A 21,708-nucleotide genomic window follows, 5' to 3' on the forward strand; every position below is an offset into this window, starting at 1 on the left:
TGGGCATAGCCCCACACGTCTGAAAACACAAGTTCAAGAGGAGCCGTGACAACACGACTTGATACAGAAAAAGGCAACTGATGACTCTTGCCTTGTTGACAGGCATCACACACTAGAAACTCCTTATTACTCGACTCAACAGGAAGACGATGACGATGAAGCACATGGCGCACAATGGGAGTAGCAGGGTGGCCAAGGCGAGAGTGCCACTGCGACGATGACACCCGAACACCACTGAAAACTTGAGAGACTCGTGGCACATCAAGCGCATATAAGCCGCCGCGAGCTCGACCACTAAGAAGAACGTCCCTCGTGTCCCGGTCCTTAACAAAAAAATGGAAAGGGTGAAACTCAACAAACACATTGTTGTCACGAGTTAATTTAGGAACCGAGAGTAAACTACGTGTGACTGAAGGAACACGTAGGACATCAAGCAGACGCAAGGTTTTAGTGGTACGTGAAAGGAGAGATGCCTGACCAACATGTGAGATGGGCATACCTGATCCATTGGCCGTGCGGACCTGATCGTGACCGGTGTAGGGCTGGCGAGTGGCCAGCTTGTCAAGCTGGCTCGTCAAATGGTCCGTAGCACCCGTGTCCATGTACCAGGCAGGATCCACCGAGTATGAAGGAGTGAACCCGGGATCCGGTGTAGCGAGAGCAGCTTGCTTCTCATTGCCCTTCCCATTGTTTCCAATGCCAAGAAAATCTCGTTTAAAGCGACGATGGCAGCGAGACGCCAAGTGCCCCTCAATGCCGCAGAGTTGACACTCAACCCCACCACCACATGCCTCGCAGTGGAGCCGCTTGCGGCCAGCCGTCTGAGGTGGAGCGGGCGGACGGGGCTGGTTGCCCGAGGTCGGCGGCGCTTTCTGCTTGGCAACGCGGGCGCCCCCACGGAGAGCAGCGTTCGCAGAAGGACCCTCCGTGTAGACGCCAACGGAGCGGCAAGCAGCGAGCCTCTGTTCGGTGTTGAGGAGGCGTGCATAGAGATCGCGAGGCGGCATCGGCGTGTCACGTCCATTGATATTTTCAACAAGAGAATCATAGTCCTCATCAAGCCCATTGAGAATGAACGAAGTAAACTCCTCGTCACGGAGAGGCTTCCCAATAGACGACAGTGTATCAGCCAAACTTTTGACCTTGTTGAAGAAGGCCGTGACGGAGAGATCATTTTTCTTGACCTCACCCAGCTGGTTGCGAATGGCAGAGGAACGGGCCAGCGACTGCGAGGAGAAGCTGGAGTCGAGCGTGGCCCATGCGTCCCTCGACGTCGCGGCAAAGACCACCATGCCGGCCACGGAGGGAGTGAGCGAGGACTGAATGGCACCCAGAATAGCTTGATCCTGAGCGATCCACCGACGATGAGCAGGGTTGGACACCATGACGGAGCCACCAGCGGTCGAGGGCACCGGAACCATGGCCGGGGGACACGGCAGCGTACCGTCGACATACCCCTCAAGGTAGTGACTACGCATCAGCGGCAACACCTGAGCGCGCCACAGGAGGTAGTTGTCGGCAGAGAGCTTCACCGTTACAAGATGAGCGAAGTGAAACGGTCCTGGTTCAGCCACCGGTGCGGAGAGCTGCGAGTCGTACGTCGGAGGAGCACTATACGGAATTAGCGCATCGGCCGACGGAGGCGCACGATAGTGTTGATGATGACCGTAGGGCGCCGTGGGAGATACGCCGTAGGGCTGCAGGGGCAGCGCGATGTACGGCGCAGGGGCGACGTAGGGCGCGCCATACGGCGCCTCGTAGGACACGGCGGAGGACGGAGCATACTGCGCCGGCGACGGCGCAACGTACAGCGCGGGATACGGCCCCCCGTAGGGCACCTGGACGGGGGCACCATGGGGGCCTAAAGCCGGCGGCAGATCACGAGACGGAGTCCTGCCGTAGGGCAGCGACGCAGACGTGTTGTAGAAATTCTGCGGCAGAGACGCATCACGGGAGATTAATCCATCACGAAGCTGCACACGGGAGTTTGGCTCCAGAGATGCATCATGGGCGAGCGATGGATGCATCGCGGGCGATCGGGGCGCTGGTGGACGCGAGCCCGATGCAGCCGGACGGGCCCAGGCGAGCGGCGTGGAGGCCATGAAAGGCGATTCCGTCGCCAGGGTTGACGGAGGCGGCACGGCGGCGGAGGCCGACGCGGCGGCGGCGGCGGCAGAGGAGGCGGAAGCACGGCGCGGATCGAACGCGTCGTCTGATACCATGTTAGACAAAATAGGGTTTGGAACAATACTCGATACCCTTGGTGGGTACGGCTGTCATATATTTATAAAAGGAAACCGTACAAATACAAGTTATGTTACAACACGTATATCTAATATATACTTAGTCTAACAGGCTTCAGCCTCGGACGGAGCCCTCTTCTGCTCGCCGCTCCGGTACCTCTCTGCAAGCGCAACCATAACAGCATCACATCAGCTCGATTCGATCCGCTCTTCCACCGTCGGCGGGACCCTTTGTGGCTTCTCTCACCTCGGAGGCGACGGCAGAGGGAGAGGACGCCTGGATACCGGCGGTGCCCGCGAGCGCGGCCGCCACGTTCGCGACGACGGCGGTGGCCGCTCCATCTTCTCCTCCTCCGACGACGACAGTGTTCCCGAGTCGAGATGAGGGGGGTGTCGCTGTCGGGAGGAGCTCGCGTAGGCAGGCCGGCAGTCGGCGGAAGGTGGTGGTAGTCTTTCGCGGTGTGCTGTTTAGCTTAGCGCGACCAGGCATGAGGCAACGCAACAGCGAGAGCAGAGGAGGCACTGCGCGGTAGGGGGGTGGACAGGTGGTGCGCAAAAGGCGGTGGGACCGGCAACAAGCCTCCCCACGTCGGTGCGTGCCTCTCCATCGACTGACTGCCGGAGGCGCGGCACGGGGGTCATCTCGGCGCCGGCAACAAGCCTCCTCCTGCAAGCAGCGCTGCCGCAGCGCCCGACGTCGGACGGCAGGGCACATCAGGGGCGGCGCCTCCGGCTGTTCGGCGTGGACCTGGAGCTCGCCGGCGCAGATTGATAGGAGACTCACTACGCACATTATTATTAGATCGTCAAAGAAAGAAGAGATGCGCGGACCGTTCACCGACGCCGTGTTCGTCAATGGCAATTTCAAGCGAATATGGCTATTCCTAATTGCTTGCGCGCGCAACGCAAATCGTTGTTGTCGCTGCTGCATGTAGATCAGCGCGAGCGTGCCCCGACATAGCCCACCGGAATAAAGTGTTTCCAGTTTTACCAATGCTATACGGAATGAATACAGTCAAATCGTATGTAGCGACCTACCCCTACGCCCACAATTAGCTCGTACTTGCCTGCGGGGTCTGTCCCATATACCCCGTGACCCATCCGCCCGACCTGGACGCAATTCAAAATTTGAATCCAATCGTGCAGATGCAACAACATCACCGGGAACCACCACGCTTCCTGTCCCCGCGCGACCGCGCCCGGATCTGCAGGTTTCTTAACGATTGACCAATGAATCTTGGTGCGGAGTCATTCACAGATCCCCTGTTCAGGTTTCTCCTCTCATAAGCTACTCTTTTTCTTTCATCGTCTTCTCCGTCAAATCCTTCAATCTCAATCTTGGCGTGTCCATGAGCAGCTTCTGTTCCCAGCCAACTTCCCCTGAGGACGCCCCAAATCTGGGATAGCTAGAGAAGGAGGACGACGGTTGGTGCATTCCTCCGGATTTCAGCGATTCTCCTTCCTCAAGCCAAGATGGAGAGGAATCCAAATCCTTCACTAGACGTTACGCCCCATATAATCATTAATGTGCACTTTATATCCTCGATTGCAGTCCTCTTATGGCCGACCGCGAAGAACTTTAGAGATAGCAGCAACATGTACCCGAAGATGGCCTCTTGCACTCAACCAAGAAGAGGTTTAATGTTATATATCGGTCGGTAAGTTTTTCCATTGGAGATCTTGGGAAACCAACACCTTAATTATTGTGATATTGTCATCACTAGACAACTACATCCAATATAACCATCGATGCGCACTTTATATCCTCGGTACCGGTCCTCTTATGGTCGACCGCAAAGGACTTTAGAGATAGTAGCCATAGGCTGGTCTGTTGCATTCAACCATGAAGAACTTTAATGTTGTATATCGATCGATATGTTTTTTCGTTCGGAATCTTTGGAAAACCAACCTCACAATTAATGTGATATTGTCATCACTAGATGCTACGTCTCATATAATCGCCCGATGCACACTTATTATCCTTGATTGCGGTCCTCTTATGATCAATCGCGAAGAACTTTCGAGATAGCAGCCATATGTATCCAAAGGTGGCCTCTTGCACTCGACCAAGAAGAAGTGTAATCCTATTTTATCGATCAATAAGTTTTTTCATTAGGGATTTTGGGAAACCAACACCTTTGGATATCGGTTCTCTTATGGTCGACCGCAAAGAACTTTAGAGATAGAAACCATATGTACCCGTAGGCGGACCTATTACAGTCAATCATGAAGAACGTTACTGTTGTATCGATCGGTAAGTTTTTTTCATTCAGGATCTCTGGAAAACCAACACCACATTTATTGTGATACTGTCATCACTAGATGCTACATCCCATATAATCGCCGATGCACACATTTTATCCTTGATTGCGGTCCTCTTATGATCGACTATGAAGAGCTTTAGAGATAATAGTCATATGTACCCGATAGCGGGCCTTTTTCACTCAACGCCTAGTATCAACTTTCACATACTCTGACCGGCCATATAACTACTCCTATGGCATTCATATCATCTGAGATTAAATATACTCTGACCGACCATTTAAGTTGTGATATTGTCATATTAATGCACTTAAATTGTATATGAAAAAACGATGATCTGCATTGAGCAACATATTTTAACTCGAGTGACGAGGCGTCTTTTGAATCTTTTGGACTATTGAACGAGATATAAATTCACAATGGAAAAAGCAAGGGCCTAGCTGACTGTGTTTGCACGAGTACTGGCGAGTGGGAGATACAAGCGGGGTGGAGAATTTAGCTTGAAGTGCACAGTGCTGCTACAAGCTTGTGACGCGGTACAACACAGCCACCCGAATTGGAAAAACACTTTTAGAAAAAAGAGACTTAAAACTTTCTAAATTACTTTTGTAGCAAACATGGCCTAATGTATTACTCGTGTAAAAAGTTTCACGAAAGAATGATTCTCGTGGTTTCTTCAGCAAAAAAGAGAAGACAAAATTGCAAGTTCAAAAAATGCGAATAGTAACTTTTACGTAGTACAATTATATTTGTTCCCATCGAGAATAACACGTCGCGCTAGTATTACACTAAGTCAGATTTGTTACAAAACAGATTCATATTTTTTGACTCTTTAAATATTTTTAAACTTTTTATTAATTCGGGTGCAATGGCACCCGAGGTCCATTGGCTATTTCCCGCTAAGGCTTTGTTTGGTGACTCAGGGAAGAACGCCCAGGGTACTACATCCCTTCGGGGGAACTTCAGGAGCACACGTAATTCCCTTCCTTTCCACGGGAGAGATCTTCTCCTCATTTGTTGGTACAGGGGAGGGGAAGAGAGGGTTGGAAGGCACAAGCGAGGGAGGGAGAGCGAGGCAACGGAGATCAGATCGCGCGAGGGAAACGACGGAAGGATTTTCCACGAGTGTGGAGGTGTGGGACCTTTTCCCGGGGAAAGGGCAGGGTTCGAGCAGGCACACCACATCGAACGGGTCGTCCAAATGAGGAGGCTGTTTTCCCAGGCAAGGGTCTCCATGTGGATTTCGGGCCCTGAAAAAACGTGGGGATCCCGGGGGAACCCACGCAACCAAATGAGCCCTAAAGGATGGGCCTATATCAATATGGAGAATCCCTCGCAAAAAAAATTAAAGATCAATATAAAGAACTTTCCTGCTGTTCAACACAGAACTTGTCAATTTATTTGGTACAATATCCTTATAGTCATAAAGAATCTCAGGGAAGGAGCTTGTGGTGGAGGGTGGACGAGTGAGCCCCACATTTGTGAGCAGTACCACCAGAAATTCTGCATGCTAGCATCGAACTTTAGCGAGGACACGTCCAGAGCTTTGTATGTCCAGAGATTTACCAAGAAGGATACATTTTTAGAAGATAAATGCACTTAGGTATTAATAATTAATAATTATTAATTAATTAAACACGTGTTAAAAAGAACTTTGGCATCTTCCACGGGAGTTTTATACATTAATAATTAATTAAGCACGTGTTAAAAAGAAATCTGGTGCAATTACAAATCCTAGTCGAACCAACAGTTGTAATCGGTAGACTGGAGGGAAAGGAAGGCATGCGTGATCTAGGGGAAAAAGAATCTATAGGGTGGGTCCCACCTACAGCCTAGTCTGGTGGAATACGGTTCACTATACCATCTGTTGAAATATTAAAAGAGCAAACATTATCTTCTCTAAGTGCACCCCACAAAATATACACAGATACATTACCATCGCATGATTAGTCCCACTAAACTCAATCTAACGGCTAGCCTTAACCGAATCTGTTCTTTCTGTGCACTTAGCAATTTACATTGACTGACCGTACTCCACCGCGAAGAAAAATATGAAAGTCCATGCCTGATCAATTAGGAAACTATAATCACGGACACATCCTATTAAGAAACTAATCATGGGCACATCTAATTATTAAGAAACTAATCACAAACCCATCCTATTATTAGGAAAAAAATCACGCGCGCATCCTATTATTAGAAAAATAATTACGAGCCATCCTATTAGGAAATTAATCACGGACGCATCTAATTATTGGGAAACTAATCATGGCTGCATCCTATTAGATAACTAATCACGAACGCATCTAATTATTAAGAAACTAATCGCGAGCACATCCTATCGTCTCCTATCAGGGAATCGTGATCGCGAGTCGCCAGCCGTCACCAGCCCACCACCCACGCGAGCCACAATGGGAGACACGCGAGGAGGAGCTGCGGCTTCCTCCGAACACACTTCTACTGACCGCAACGACTTCGTCCACATCATGGGCATGCTCTCCGAAAACCACCGGCATCCGCGTCGACTTCAGCTCCATCCACAACACCCATACTGACAACCACCCACCGCCGAGGTCCTTCAAGTGGGGGCAACGCTGAGTATCTTGGACCAGTATAAGCGGGCCAAAAAAATTTGCCCCCACGGCCATGCATGTAGATTCGCCTGGTCGCCAACCATCATCGTCCCCAGGGCGGTGCAGGTCTCGACCACTGTGCAGCAGGTGAAGCTAATCACGGCCCCATCTCACTCGCCCGAAGCCACCGCCGACTCCCTCAGCTCTGACGCGTGCTGCTTTGTTGGACACGCTTGTCCGGTACTCGCGCGTGGACGACGTCATCCAAAGCTAATCCCGGTGCATGGAGGCCGCCGCTTCAAAGCTGGACGACTGACTCACCTGCGTCGACAATGCCGCCCAGCTGGTGAGAGGACACGGTCGCCGCGGCCGCTCGCAGACCTGAACGACGGAGACGCTCGCCTTCACGCGAACGCACCACACGCACGCATTAACCAAATAAGTATCGAGTGTTGTTTTTTTACTGTCATTGCTACCTCATTGGTGGTGACACATCTAGAAGTACAGGAACTAGAGATGAGGCAATGAGAAACAAATGAGCGTTGGAGCACACACAGAGACGTTCGCCTTCTTTCTTTCTTTATTTTTTCGCTGATTTTCGCGTACCTACAACAAACATTCCTGTTTTTTAAGTACTGACTACCGGTTATTACATGGCCAACTCACGACTATATAGTGAACTCACAGACAAATTCGCTGAACCAAGACCTTACTTGCAGTCATGAAATTACGTTTCACTGAAAAAACCCAGAAGTTTGCATAAGTTTTAATGAAAAAAACTAAAGTTCGCATAAGTTTTACTAAAAAAAACCTGAAGTTTGCATAAGTGTATTTGTTTGTCCAGCAGATACATGGCAATTGTAATTTTACATGAGCATTTTCATACCGTCTTTATCTACAGTTGAGTTAACATGTTTTCCTGATAGAAAACTTGGACTACATACAAGAGAAGCAAAAACTGCATGTTGATTATGATGATGATGAATTTAGGATATTTTGTGGTCATGGTAAATTTCATATCATTTAGTACATAAACAATATTCACAATTTTATTTTATTACCATCAATTGTGTTGAGTTTCTTTCATATATATGTATTGACCCTCTTCTTTAAATTAGATGTGACAGATGCAGAATGAACTCATACCACATGATCGCATACGAGCAATTCAAGAGGAATTGGCAGGATTCTTTCTTGACCATATCATACATAAAGACGGAGAATGCCATGTGGAAGTTGAAATTGATTTTAGATGTTAGGGATTATAAGAGATGTTATATTGTATATATGTAGTAGTGTCGGATAGATATACACAAAAACTTGTTGTTCGATCAATCTCGAAGAAAGAGAGGTCACTTCTCTCTGTATATGTTCATGACGATCTTGTGTAATTCTTGACTGGAATTTGTTGGCACTGAAACGGTTCCTTAGCTTGTCCTAAGTGACATTTTCATGTGTGACTATACTTGCATAAATGTGTGCATATGAAGAATCATGATGAATCTTCTAAATAATTTTGAATTTTATACATTGAGAAAAGTGGGTGGTCTTTTAATACAGGAGACATGTTGATTAAGAAGAAACGATATTTCAAATTATTTGTACGAGTTGGAAATAAGAGATCGTGTACTTTATAGGGAAATTTCAAATTTATGAATAAATTGTCTTGTATTAAGTTTAGTATAATATGTTAAGAGATAAAAGCACGGCAGACCCAGGAACTTTTCACGCCCGTGATGTTTTGACCCACAAACTTGCAAATCCTCACTCCGGCACCCAAAAACTTGGAGCCGATGTGCAAAAAAGCCCATAGCCAATCCCACTGCGACATCTGGCGCCACGCTGGCAGAGGCAGTCGTCGCGTGACTTTGCATAAACCCCCCTGGCCTTTACCAGTAATGAACCCGCACTCCACATCTTTCCTTCTCGTTCCCCATTGCAGCCCCAGCCAAATACCTAGTTTCTTTCCCTCTCGTTCCCCATTGTATCGCCCGACGCAAGAAGCATGAGAGCTAGGTCAACGATGGCGGCGAGCCTGGGCTGCGGAGCTAGCGGTAGCAGGACAAGCATCGCTCGTCTTCAAGGACACACAGCTCCTCGTCGGCCACGCGAAGCTACTCGAGCCGCTCCACCGCGAACTCTGATATCGAGCCAACTACTGCGGAGCTCGCTGCTGTCCGTCGGGAGCACGAGCTGGAAGATGCATGGGAGGAGGCGGGGTTCAAGGAGGTGTAGGAGAGACGGTGCGCCCAACGGAGGGAGGCTGGAGGCGACGAATACCTACCGCCTGACGAAGTCGTCTTCGAGCTACTAGCTCCGCTGTATGAGGCATCATTGCTCACCACGCATGCCGATGAGGCTCTGCGCGCAGCCAAGCAACAGCTCGACGACGCCATCATAGTTGCGTCCTGGTCCACAGCGCAGGCAGACGTCGTCCTCCGTCGGGCTGCCGAAGCAGAGCGCGCAGCCAGAGAGCAAGCAAGGGCAGCGACTGCCGCTGCGTCTTCCTCGACGTCAACTCAACAAGGCAACAACAAGAACCCAATTGTACTCTCATCTGACAACGACGAGTATAAGAAGCACCCGCATTTCGCTCTTATCACCCCATGCGTTCTATTTTCAGTTTAGCTTGTTCACTACTCCCTCCGTCTCAAAATTCATGTCTTAAATTTATCTAGATACGGATGTATCTAACACTAAAATGTGAAATAGATACATCCATTTGTAAACAAATCTAAGACAAAAAATTTGGGACGGAGGGAGTACTATTCTGTCAGGTTCCAGTACGTGTACTCCGTCAGTGCAAACACAAAGAACAGGGGCAATCAAGCATGGCTCCACTGATTCCAATGGCGCAACCCTTCCTTGCCGCTCGCTCCACAGCCCAGACTCGCCGCCGCCGTCGACCTAGCTCTCATGCTTCTTGCGTCGGGCGATACAGTGGGGAACAAGAGGGAGAGAAACTAGGGATTTGACTGGAGCTGCAATGGGGAACGAGAGGGAGAGATGTGGAGTGCGGGTTCATTACTGGTAAAGGCCAGGGGGTTTCTGCAAAGTCATGCGACGACCGCCTCTGCCAGCGTGGCGCCAGATGTCGCAGCGGGATTGGCTGTGGGCTTTTTTGCACATCAGCTGCAAGTTTTTGGGTGGCGGAGTAAGGATTTGCAAGTTTGTGGGCCAAAACATCACGGGCGCGACAAGTTCCTGGGCCTGCCGTGCTTTTACCTCATATGTTAATCCAAATAGATTCGTATTGCGTGTGCACATTTATTAGTTCAAATAGACGTGCGTTGCACGTGCACACTTACTAGTCTGTTGAAATTGGTCACATGGCTCGTATACACGGATCGGGCATGCAGACCTGACAGCTAGGTGGGTCATGTTGATTGGACATCATGCTTGATCTACGGTCAAGATTCAGATTATGCCCACAACTAGTTAGGAAAAATCCACGTCCAATCTCATGTTACTGGTAAGTACGATGCTAGTACCATGCTACGATTGGTTGAGCAGGTAAGCTAAATCCATCGATCGCTCTAGTTAGCTAGGCGACGCCATCGTCGGTGTGTCCTCGCCGCAGCCCCTGCTCGCGGTCGTCCCCTTTGGCGGCAGCGGCGAGCTCCTTGCGCTTGCCCCACAGGAACGCGTAGAGGCCTACGACGACGAGCGCCGCCCCGAGAACACCGCCGAGGTAGATGTCGGTGCCGAGAAACACGGCGTGGCCGGCGGCGGTGACCACCAGCGATAGCGAGTTGAACATGGGCGGGTACACCGGCCCGCGGCGCGCCACCGCCCACGACACGAGCACGAACGTGGCGCCCGTGTTGAACACCCCGGAGTACACCACCGTGACCAGGCGCAGGTCCCACCCCAGCCTCCACTCCGCCGCCCAGCCATGTCTGTCGCCGGTGGGGGTGAGGGCGAACGCCACGGCGGCGGCCGCGGCGGACTGCAGGCTGCCCGCGGCGCATGTGAGCGCGGTGGCCCAGTACCGGGACGGGAACACCTTGGCGACCCTGGCCTGCACGACGAACCAGAGCGCGTAGCTTACGCAGCTCCCGCACAGGCACAGCGTGCCGGCGGCCATGTCGCGGGTGCCGTGTGGCGCGGCGGTCGGCGCGCCGCCGTGGGCGTGGTCGTGGAAGTGGAGGTGCGGCAGCGGGAGACGAGTGCCCTTGAAGAAGCTGACCACCATGGTGCCGGCGACGCCCACCGCTGCGCCCAGGAGCTTCATCCTGCCGGGCCAGTGGGAGAGGGAGAGGCGCTCGGCCCGCAGCACGACGGCGATGAGGAAGGTGGCCACGGGGATGAGGTTGAGGAAGTCGACGGCGTAGGCGGCGCTGGTGTCCCGCAGCCCCCAGTAGTACAGCCCCATCGCAAGCAAAACTCTAGTAGTAGATCATAGATCATACACACACATATATTTGAATTTGTGTCAAGACAAAGAATGTTAATCGGTCCAGAATATTAAGAACCAAAACTAGTGTGGACAATTTTATTTTTCTCTGGCACATGAAAAATTGTTTTATTTTTTAGTACATGACAATTTGTTTTCAGATATGCTGTTTAGGGCCTTGTACGGAGTGTTTAGAGAAATAAACCAGTTTTTCTTTAAGCACCCGCTGTGCTTATGTGTAGAAGGTAGACGCTTAAAAATATCCCTAAGAACATCATGCATTGCATTGCATTGTACGTCATGGTTTATTGGTCCTCATATTTTTTTGTGTCAAATTTGGACCATGAATTTAATAAACAAAATGCTAATGCATGTCACAAATTTTTTTATCGTTGAAAACTATGTTGAAATACGAATCCAATGATATATTTTTTATGACATGCATTAACATTTTGTCAGTTAAATTTATGATCAAATTTTGACACAAAAAACGAAAAGGATCAATAAACCAAGATGGAGGTAGTACAAGGCCTTAACTAAGGTAACCAAGAACTGGTAGAGGTTTGCAAACGGACCAATCACTCATTATCTAAAGATACATATAGAACTAAACTAATTTTGTTTTTAATTGTTACTAGCAAAAATGCCCGTGCGTTGCAACGGGAGAAACAAATCTTCGCACACGACTGCCTAACACGGGTAATGCTAGTTATTTATATGCATAAAAAAGTCAGGCTGGACAATTATATACAGACATATTAAAAGAACTACAGACGTGATCAACAAAAGTAACTTGATGTACTAAAATTGCTTAATTTGCCGGCCATACGCAAGAGGGGTAATAGAACATAGGGAGAATTTTTCGCCTTTCTTTATTATGAAAAAAGTCAACAACCCGTGTTCGCATGGGCCAATTACGTAGATCCCATAATATACAATTTTTGAGAAATTTATTACTTTTCTATTTCATTTTTATCCAGAGTTATAAATATAACTGTGTCACCTCGTCATCTAGCAAACTTTGGAATCATTCAAATATAATCTTTTAAGTGAATCAAAGCGCCAAATAGAATGTTCAGATTTGTTTCATCTTAGATGAGCAATGGAATTTTATAGGAGTGGCTAATCGGTATAGGAAAATGCAAAGGGTGCAAATACAAATTTAAATGTAATGCAACCAAAAAACTTCCAGGACCAGATTTTCTTACAAAATTCATTCTTAATTAATGATATACACCTGCAAGTATTCTATGTTAATAGAAATCTTGTACCTTGAAAAAACTGCCATGGTCTAGCATCTCTATTTCATAACTGGTGATGCAAGAAAAAGTAATAAAAGTCAGATTTGTTTTTCATTCACTCATGGTGGACAAATAGATAAGATCTGCTGATGAGAGATAAAGAAAAGAATACAAAAAAAAAGGATGAAGCCTACCTTCTCCTAATACCATAACGGAGTGGCATACTTGATGATTTGAATTGCAGGTCTTATTTTATTTCTATCAACATAGGCACATAATAAAATTAGGAGGTGTATGCTTCCGATTTTGACTGGGTTGTTTTGCATTGCAAGGTGAGAAGCACGATCTGGCTAGGTGGTAGGTGGAGATGTGGTTCCAGAACCTATTATCTCAAGCAGACAGAGCTCGACCGCAAAAGCTTTTGCTGGTGGTGCGCGCGTCTCAGTGATGACAACATCATCACGGGTCTGAGGAGCAAGCTCGCCGAGGCGCTTGCGCTCCTCCTCGTCGGCTGTGCCCAGGGTTCTATGCTCACTTTGGCGAGTAACAACGCCGGGTGTCTGTCTTGGAACTGTTGTCTCACGGCGGCATCGTGCTGACTTGGTATGCAGCCGAGAAAGACCGAAAAAACGTAACATTTGCCGCTGGCAAGCGTGGAGCGCACAGCCAGGCAAACATTGCTGCCGGCAACAATCGCAGCGAGACGCACAAGGATGAGAATGCATGCATTGTGCACACGCCGTCCAGGAGGTCTGACGGCAAGGAGCACAGGCCAGGCCCAAGCACTGATTCGTGACGCCGGGATGAATATATGCGGCGAATCGTAGTCCGTGATGTCCTCGTGCATGAACAGGTACTCGTCGCCCTCACTCCATGGTATTGTTGCTGGGCGAGGAAGGACGGGTGGGCACGTGCAGCTCTGGTCATGGCAGCACAACATGGTGGCGGCGACAGACAGGGGGTTCGCCGGAGCGGCCCTGGGCAGGATTCCAGAGTTTGAGATTTGCCAGATTTTAATCACGATGATGCGGTGGAAGGGACGAGCGCAACTTTAAAGTTTGGGAGATGCGAATAGTTTGTTGCGTTCGGGCGAGATGATGCAAATCCATCTTTGTGTAGTGTAGGAACTATTGGTCCCGTGCACCGGATGTGTAATACGACTTGGACACGGACTTGGTAAGCAATTTCAATGACAACTAATGAAACGTGAGGGCCATGATGGACTGTGGGTTATGTGTCAGCCGTATACATCTTGGAATAAAATTGTCGTCAGGCCCGGTGCTTCTAAAAAGGTATCTTTATTTTTTAAATCTCAGCCATCAATTTTTATGACTAACACAGAATGAACGGATATAGAAGGGTGACATATAGACAACTATGAAAGTTTCCGTCCTTTAATATTAGGTAGAGATAGAGATTGGACCAAGAACCGACAATCATGGTCATCAACAACTAAAGAATTAAACTAGGTCATTTCTCACTTTAGGTGAACTGGAGTAGTAGTACAGCGGCTTTAAACTCTCATGTCTAGCACAAGTTGCCATGTTGCCAAGTTGCCATGCATGCATGACCAAAAACCCGGCATTGCAAGCTACCCTGTTTCTAAATATATGATGTTTTGGCCGTTCAATTTAGGAACAGAGGAAGTAGTTGTGAGTTGCAGGTAGAACATTACCCGAACATAGCGTTGATGGAGATCCAGCCCAGCACGGTGAGGTTCACCTTCTTCCACATCTCCCTGCAACCATCCACGCGCATGGCGTAATTAAGAAGAGCAGATATCAAATGGTCTTGAAAAACATATGTAGTATGTACTCCCTGCGTGCACTAGCTAGGATATCAAGGATGAGTATGAACTAGCTAGGATATCAAGGATGAGTATGAACTAGCTAGGATATCAACCATCCACATCTCCCTGCAGCCATCCACGCTCATCCTTGACAAACTCTTCCTAGCTGCTTTTATATAACAAATGGTCTTGAAGAGAAAGGAAAAACGTAAGATTTACCTTCTGGCTTCTTTTATTATTATTATTATTATTATAATGATAGATTAGCTAAAACACAAGGGTCATTTGTGGATTGACTAGATCATGTTTTCTTGTCATCTTCTTTTGCCTCTAGCTACTTTGCTGGACATATCTTTGCCAGGATTGGAACTCTTCTTGGTGCGTGAGTTGTCAACATGCCATCTCTGCTTCGAAGTAAAAGCAACGGTGCTTGCCATTTTTCACCGAAATCGTGGTCTACTCTTATAGCTACATGGGCGGTGGATGGGCCATTTGGAACGCTAGTTAGAAGTGACTTCATCTTCAGCACAGATGCAGAAAGATATTGACAATGGAGATGGGCTGGCTCACACACACACGCGCGCGCAGACACGTTCACAAGTCGACAACAAACCGAAGATAAACAGAACAAAGAAGTATGATGGGGTCAGCTAGGTTTTTACGAGCACGTACGTACGAATTACAGCGTTCGGTGCGGTCAAACGTACGCACGCCAGAGTGCCGTAGCCAGAATATTTATACGCCCGGGGCCATCACCATGTAGCCACAGAGCCTACTACTGTAGCCACAGAGCGCGGCTGTGGCCACGGTCACGAAGCTCTTCCCCTCCCCGCCCCAACACGGCCTGGCTACGCCCGTGGCTCGTACTACAAACCACCCAGTAGTAACACACGTTGTGCATGCTCTCGGACGTAGGAGTACATACTCCTTTGCGCGCGCACATGCTGCTCGTCACTCTGGACATGCGTCAGTCTCGTGGCGGAGTGAAGGACGGACGCGGCGACGTACCACGCATGCCGGTCTGCAAAGTCAGTCAACTCCGGACGCGCGCGTGGGTACGGCGTACCTCTCGAAGACGGCGGCTAGGGGGGCGACGGCGACGGCGGCGACGAGGTTGCGGTAGACGAGCATGACCAGGGGGTGCATCCCGCGGTTCATGGCCACCTTCAACAGCAGCATGCACTACTAGGAAAAGACCTACTAATGACGCACCTAATTTGGTCATTAATGACGCATTAGTGATGCGTCATTAGTGCCACGCCATTAGTATATTTTACTAATGGCGCATCACTGGTGCGCCATTAGTATCTGGTATACTAATGGCGGACCTCAGATGCGCCATTAGTATATACAACAGTGCGCCATTAGTATGCATCCCAGGGGGCCATGTATATCCAGGTGCTTTAGCATACTAATGGCGCACAACAACAAGATGCGCCATTAGTAACTTCGGCATACTAATGGCGCACTGTTCAATGATGCGCCATTAGTATGACATCCTTTGGCATACTAATGGCGCACTGTGATGTGATGCGTCATTAGTATGAATATTAGGTTTTTTTATTTTTTTATTTTCTGTTTTTTTGCACAGATTACAAAATGTATAATTGGACAAAATATAGACAGCACACATCAACAACAGATTCATCGAATACAATAGAGGGACAGTTGATCTCTTGGCTAACAGCTAACAGCTAAAATCCTCTGGGCTATGACTTCAACTAGGACAGTTGATCTCTTGGCTAACAGCTAACAACAAAGAAGTGCCCATACAGCCAATTTACTGCCCTATAATGATTATAAGAACTAGAAATAAAAGATATATCATAGTACTGAACAGTTGAGCAGTTGCAGATCCATCTAATCATGTGGAAAGTCAGTGAGCAGTTGCAGATCCACCATTGCCACCATCTAGTCACGAGGATTGGAGTCCTCCTCAGTCTTGACACTGAGCTTTTGCTTCCCCATGACCTGCAGATAGGTCACCAACATAAACCATTTGAAATGATTAAACAAGTGCATTGGAAGCAATCTAGATCAGCATACAAACATCCATCTTCGGCAACACTTGAAGCGTAACTACTAAAACAATTATGAACCTGAGATAAGTCGAAGAATCTTACAAGGATAAAATAAGTTACATAAATTCATCAAAATAAAACACTACATCTCTGTTTCTAAACCAGAGAGCCAAGAGAAGAACTATAACAGATGTAGTTCTCTGCCTCAACATGCTGTAATAATATTATCTCTGTTGATCCATGTCCATCTGGGTTAATATGAAATGTGAAAAAATTGAATGAGCCAACTTGGTACATCATTATAAATGATTACTTGCTAAGAGAAACAAGTCAGAAAACAAAGCTGCATATAACCACCTAAATATTATGGTCAAGTACTAATTATCAAACTGGCATATCCACTTGTCTGCTACTCCCTATGTAATCAAATGTAAGACATTTTAGGTCACTTCACAGATTTAGTAGTTTGTAAGTAGAAGAATAGAAATTTGAAGAAAAAAATGGTGGATACGCACTGAGATCACGGCACATAACAGGTGTTCAAATCAATGGAAAGCAAATGTATTTTGGAGATGGTACCATCCCTCTCTCAGAATAATCAGAGCCCAAAATTCCACATGTTGATCGATTGATATGCCAAACAGGGGGATCGGCTGAGGGGCTCACCGCGGTGCGGATGACAAGCTCGGGGAGGCCGGAGACGTCGGAGCAGCGAGGGCGACGCGGATCGACGGGGGAAGGCGCGCGGCGGCCGACGGGGAAGAAGCTCGGATCCGGCGATGTGGGGGCGCCCAGCTTGAACTGGTGGCCGTAGTCGATGCAGAGGGGAGTTGCGGAGCTCGTGGACACCTTCCCAAGTCACGGTTCCGGCGATGTGGTGGGTGAGGAGGTGCGGATCGACGAGATCCACCCATCATCATCACCCTTCTCGAGGTTCTTGACACTTGGGTGATGCGGATGCGGTGCTGCGCCTCCTGCGGGCCCTTGAAGCCGGCCTTGCCGGCCTTCATCGACGGCGGGCCCTTTGAGGGGAGGGGACCTCTAGCCAGGGAGGGGAGGGGAGGGGAGGTGGCGCCGGCGGCGGAGTGGATGCGGTCGCCGGCGAGAGGAGGTGCCCGTGGAGGAGGTGGTCACCGCGGTCGAATGGATCTGGGATGTAGGGAGAGGGGAGAAGGAGAGGGTAGGGGCGCCGTCTATGGAGTAGAGGGCGGCGGGGGCGGTGGGGGCGGCGGGTCGCCGATGGTGGCGGTGGGGGCGGTGGCAGATCGAGATTGAGGAGGGGGCGGCGGCAGATCGAGATCGGGGAGGGGGTGGCGGCGAGGAGATGGGGACGAGGGAGGAAGGGGGCGACGGGGGGATCTGAGCTAGGGTTTGGCCTGCGGGTGGGGGTATCTCCTTTTCTTGTCTTTTCTTTTTTCTTTTTTCTGTAGATAGATGGATTGATGGATGTGGGATGGAGATATGGATGGATGGATGGTGGACGCCATGTCATCAATTCGTGGACTTACTAATGGCGCACCAACTCTAAATGCGCCATTAATAATCTAGGTTACTAATGGCACCTTCTGGTGGTGCGTCATTAGTAGTTTTGCAAAAAAAAAATATTAATGGCGCACTGTTCCACAGTGCGTCATTAGTAGTTTTGCAAAAAAAGGAATAAAAAATATAATAAAAAAACAACATTAGTGGCGCACTTTCCGACAGGTAGTAATGGCGCACTATGTCTGGATGCGCCATTAGTATGTTTGGACAGGCGCACTAGTTCAAAAAAAATTTGATACTAATGGCGCACCCTGGGCCAGGTGCGCCATTAGTAGTTTCAACTTTAATGGCGTATCAGAAGGTGGTGGCGCACCGCTTGTCTGGTGCGCCATTAGTGTCAATCTCATCTATAGCCCTTTTTCTAGTAGTGATGATGCCCACCGTCAGAAGCTGCACCAGCACCATGCCGGCCGGCAGCGCCACCCGCTTCGCCTTGTCCCTCCTCCTCCTCCTCGCCTCCGCCGCAGCCATGGCCGCCATTGCCGGCGCCACGTCGCCGTCCGCCATTACCCTGGTCAGAGAGCGGCCGAGGTTTACTTCTTGTGGGAGTGGGAAACGATCAAGCAACGCGACGCCTAGGAGAGAAGGGACAGGAGAGCGATCAGGCTAGGTATAGGCACTAGCTAGGCAAGCGGCCGGGGAGTGAGAGCGGTCGGTCGCGACTAGTTATATATAGCCGGAACCGATATATGTCTTGCGTTGCGTCGACTACCATATTTTCCCAACAGACAGGTATACAGAGCAGATGCTCTCGCGTGAACAGTAACACAAAAAATAGTAAATTTTCTCAAAAAAAATTTGTGGATGTCCATGTTAGTGTGGTAAGCATGCTTGATAATTTTCATGCAAAATGGAGCAGCAGTGTTTTATCGGTGAAAAAACAATTTTGGGGTGACATTTGGTGTTCATTTTTTTCTTGCACATGCCAAAATGGTTAACCTTTTTGCCTCAAATTTTTCAGGTAGCATTTGGATGTGATTAAGAACAAATAAAATCTTTATCTTAATTTTTTTGACATTTCAAAAATTACTTTTGGGCTCGGGAGCTGAATTGAATTTCCAATACATGATACATGCATAGCACATCTGTAAATACATAATGCTTCAAAATTGGACCCCGCAAGAAAAATCGACCCCCAAGTAAATACAAAACACTCTGCAGAAACAACTAAAAATTAATAACATGGGTCCTGATTCAAGCGACCAAAGAAAAAATTGGAAAATTTGAAGGGACAAGATCCGAATTCGCGGTTCTGGAGGTTAGTGATAGGGCAGCCTAGAACAAGCACCTCACTGTTATACTCCCTCTGTATCAGAATATAAAACATTTTTGACACTTAGATGTTAATGTTTAGGTCAGACACGGCTGAACAGGAGACGTTTTTTTTTTTTCAAAACAGAGGCAAAAGATTTGCCTCATCTATTAATTAAAAATAGGATAGAGTTTGTTACAAGCGACCCAAAACAACGGCATGGATTATTACTCTCGCGACATAAGTGACCCTAGGTTTTTAGCCCCGGCGGTGACCCAAAGATTTGCCTCCGTCATGATGTTGTTGAGCAAAATGGTTGGTGGCGCGCTTTTGTTGCGGAAGACCCTTGCGTTCCTTTCGTTCTATACGGTCCAGGAGACAAACATGGTAAGCGTAGCCATGGCCTTCCTCTGAGTGGTGCCCGCGCCGGCACGACTTTCCCACCACTTCTGTACGGAGCCTTCCAAGTGCTAAGAAGTGACATCGAAGTTCTCAAGTCGTAATTTCTCTTTGACCAAGCCCCAAAGCTTCAATGTGAAACGACACTTGAAAAAGAGGTGCGCGCCACACTCTTGCACTCTCTTGCAAAGAGGACAGAGCCCACAATTTATCCATCCCCGCTTGTCCAACTTATCGGCGGTCCAAATGCGATCTTGAATAGCCAACCATGCGAAGAACTTGATCTTTGGCGGCGCCCAAACCTTCCACACCATTTGGTCCAAAGAGGAAAAGGTCATGCCAAGGAATTGCGCCTTGTAGGCAGAGGCCGCGGAGTAGAGCTCATTTGTCGAATGTTTCCACACAATGCCATGGTCGCACTCTCATCAAGTTGTACACCATGCAATAAACTTCAAAGGGCGAAGAACTGTCGAATGTGCTCAATGGATAGACCGGTAGGAGGTTTGATCTTCATGATCCATGCGTTGTTTTGGAGGGCCTCACGCGGTAGGAGACGAGATTTGAGGTTTGCAAGTTGAAGATCATTCTTCTCTACAAAGATAAATGTATCGTCGGCATACTCAAGATGAGTAACCCATGAGGGAAGAAAATCCTGTGCGATCTGGGTCGCATACAGCGATCGTGAGACTCCCTCAAACAGCGGACACTTGGCAAAAACCTCTCAAACGCATGCAATGCAATTAATTCTCAAATTCCGATTAATTAGCTAATCATTCCTTCCATCCCACTATGTTTCCCACGCTCCTCGTCTGTTTGTTCCATATCGCCGGCGACACGGCACCATGGTGCCAAGATGCAGCATGGAGAACTTGGATGGTGGGGAAGCTGGACGGAGCAGAGGAACTGGATTTTAGCCGTTGACTGACTATCTGTGGGCAGCGATGCAACGTGGAGATTGAGCTACGCCTAAAGAACGAGCTGTCAGGGCGCTGAGGAACGCGATCGTAGACGGCGGGGGATAGCAGCAAGGGTGGTAGCCACGGTGAGCGAGCCAGAGAAGCGCCTCAAGAGCGAGCTTCCAGGGCGCCGACGAACGCCGGGGAGAGCAGCCGAGGCGGACGAACGCCGGAACGAGCGAGCGCAAGAAGAAAATCCTATTCGAGATTTGTTAACGAAACAGAGGACAAATTGGCGTAAGTGCTTTGAGATTCGTTTTCGCCAAGTGTCCACTGTTGGAGAGGGTCTTACAATCGCTGCGTGCGACCCAGGTCGCATAGGATTTTCGGCTAAGCCGGCCCACAACCCCTTTGATGTGGCCTGTAGGCACAGCGGAATAGAGAATCTAAGCAAAGGCATCAACATAAAACTAAAGGGAAGGGGAGATATGTGATCGCCTTGGCGAAGGTCATGATCATTTGCAAAGAAGGGGCCAACAACACCATTTATGCGAATTATTGTGTGGCCACCTTCAACCAACTACATAGCTCGATGGACATAACCAGGATCGAAACTGCTTCTTGGACGATACTTGTGCCTGACTTGTGCACGACGTGCACATCAATCGGCTAGTGCCCTTCTCAGGTAAATGTTTGTACAACTGGATTTAATTTTCATGTGTGAATCGTGCATATTTTTTCATGTGCATAGCGCGACTCAACCAGAATCAAACCCCCTAATAGTCAAGACCTGCCGAAGGAAGGACCAACACACATAATCGTAGGCCTTCTCGAAGTCAAGTGAGAATAACTAACTCACTGCATCTAGAGTGGATGCCCTGGATATTCTCATGGAGAGATAAAAATACCATCATGGATGAATCATCCTTTGACGAAGGTGGATACGTCTCAAACATATCTATAATTTTTAATTATATCATGCTCTTACCATAACATATTCATGTACCATTTTTGTAGCAATTTATATTATTTTTCTAAACTAACCTATTAACTCGGTGCCTGGAGTCAGTTTTTATTCTTCTGTATGTTTCTGG

General features: G+C 48.5%; 1 protein-coding gene across 1 annotated transcript; it reads right to left on the reverse strand.

The window, feature by feature from the left end:
• Positions 1 to 10,622: 10,622 nt before the first annotated feature.
• Positions 10,623 to 15,662, reverse strand: LOC125519241 (WAT1-related protein At4g08290-like). The gene is made up of 3 exons (XM_048684106.1): positions 15,571 to 15,662; positions 14,391 to 14,453; positions 10,623 to 11,466 (listed from the first exon to the last, which is right to left on the reverse strand). The coding sequence occupies exons 1-3, from the start codon at positions 15,660 to 15,662 to the stop codon at positions 10,623 to 10,625; spliced, it is 999 nt and encodes a 332-aa protein (XP_048540063.1).
• Positions 15,663 to 21,708: the final 6,046 nt, after the last annotated feature.

The sequence above is a fragment of the Triticum urartu genome, chromosome 7, assembly GCF_003073215.2.
Source record: "Triticum urartu cultivar G1812 chromosome 7, Tu2.1, whole genome shotgun sequence".
Lineage (NCBI taxonomy): Eukaryota > Viridiplantae > Streptophyta > Magnoliopsida > Poales > Poaceae > Triticum > Triticum urartu.

Excerpts from the sequence above, each read along its gene's own strand:
- LOC125519241 (XM_048684106.1), bottom strand. The coding sequence starts at position 15,662 with ATGAACCGCGGGATGCACCCCCTGGTCATGCTCGTCTACCGCAACCTC. Across the intron at positions 14,454-15,570 it reads CTAGCCGCCGTCTTCGAGAG|GGAGATGTGGAAGAAGGTGA; the intron begins GTACGCCGTACC and ends GGATGGTTGCAG. Across the intron at positions 11,467-14,390 it reads TCCATCAACGCTATGTTCGG|AGTTTTGCTTGCGATGGGGC; the intron begins GTAATGTTCTAC and ends ATCTACTACTAG.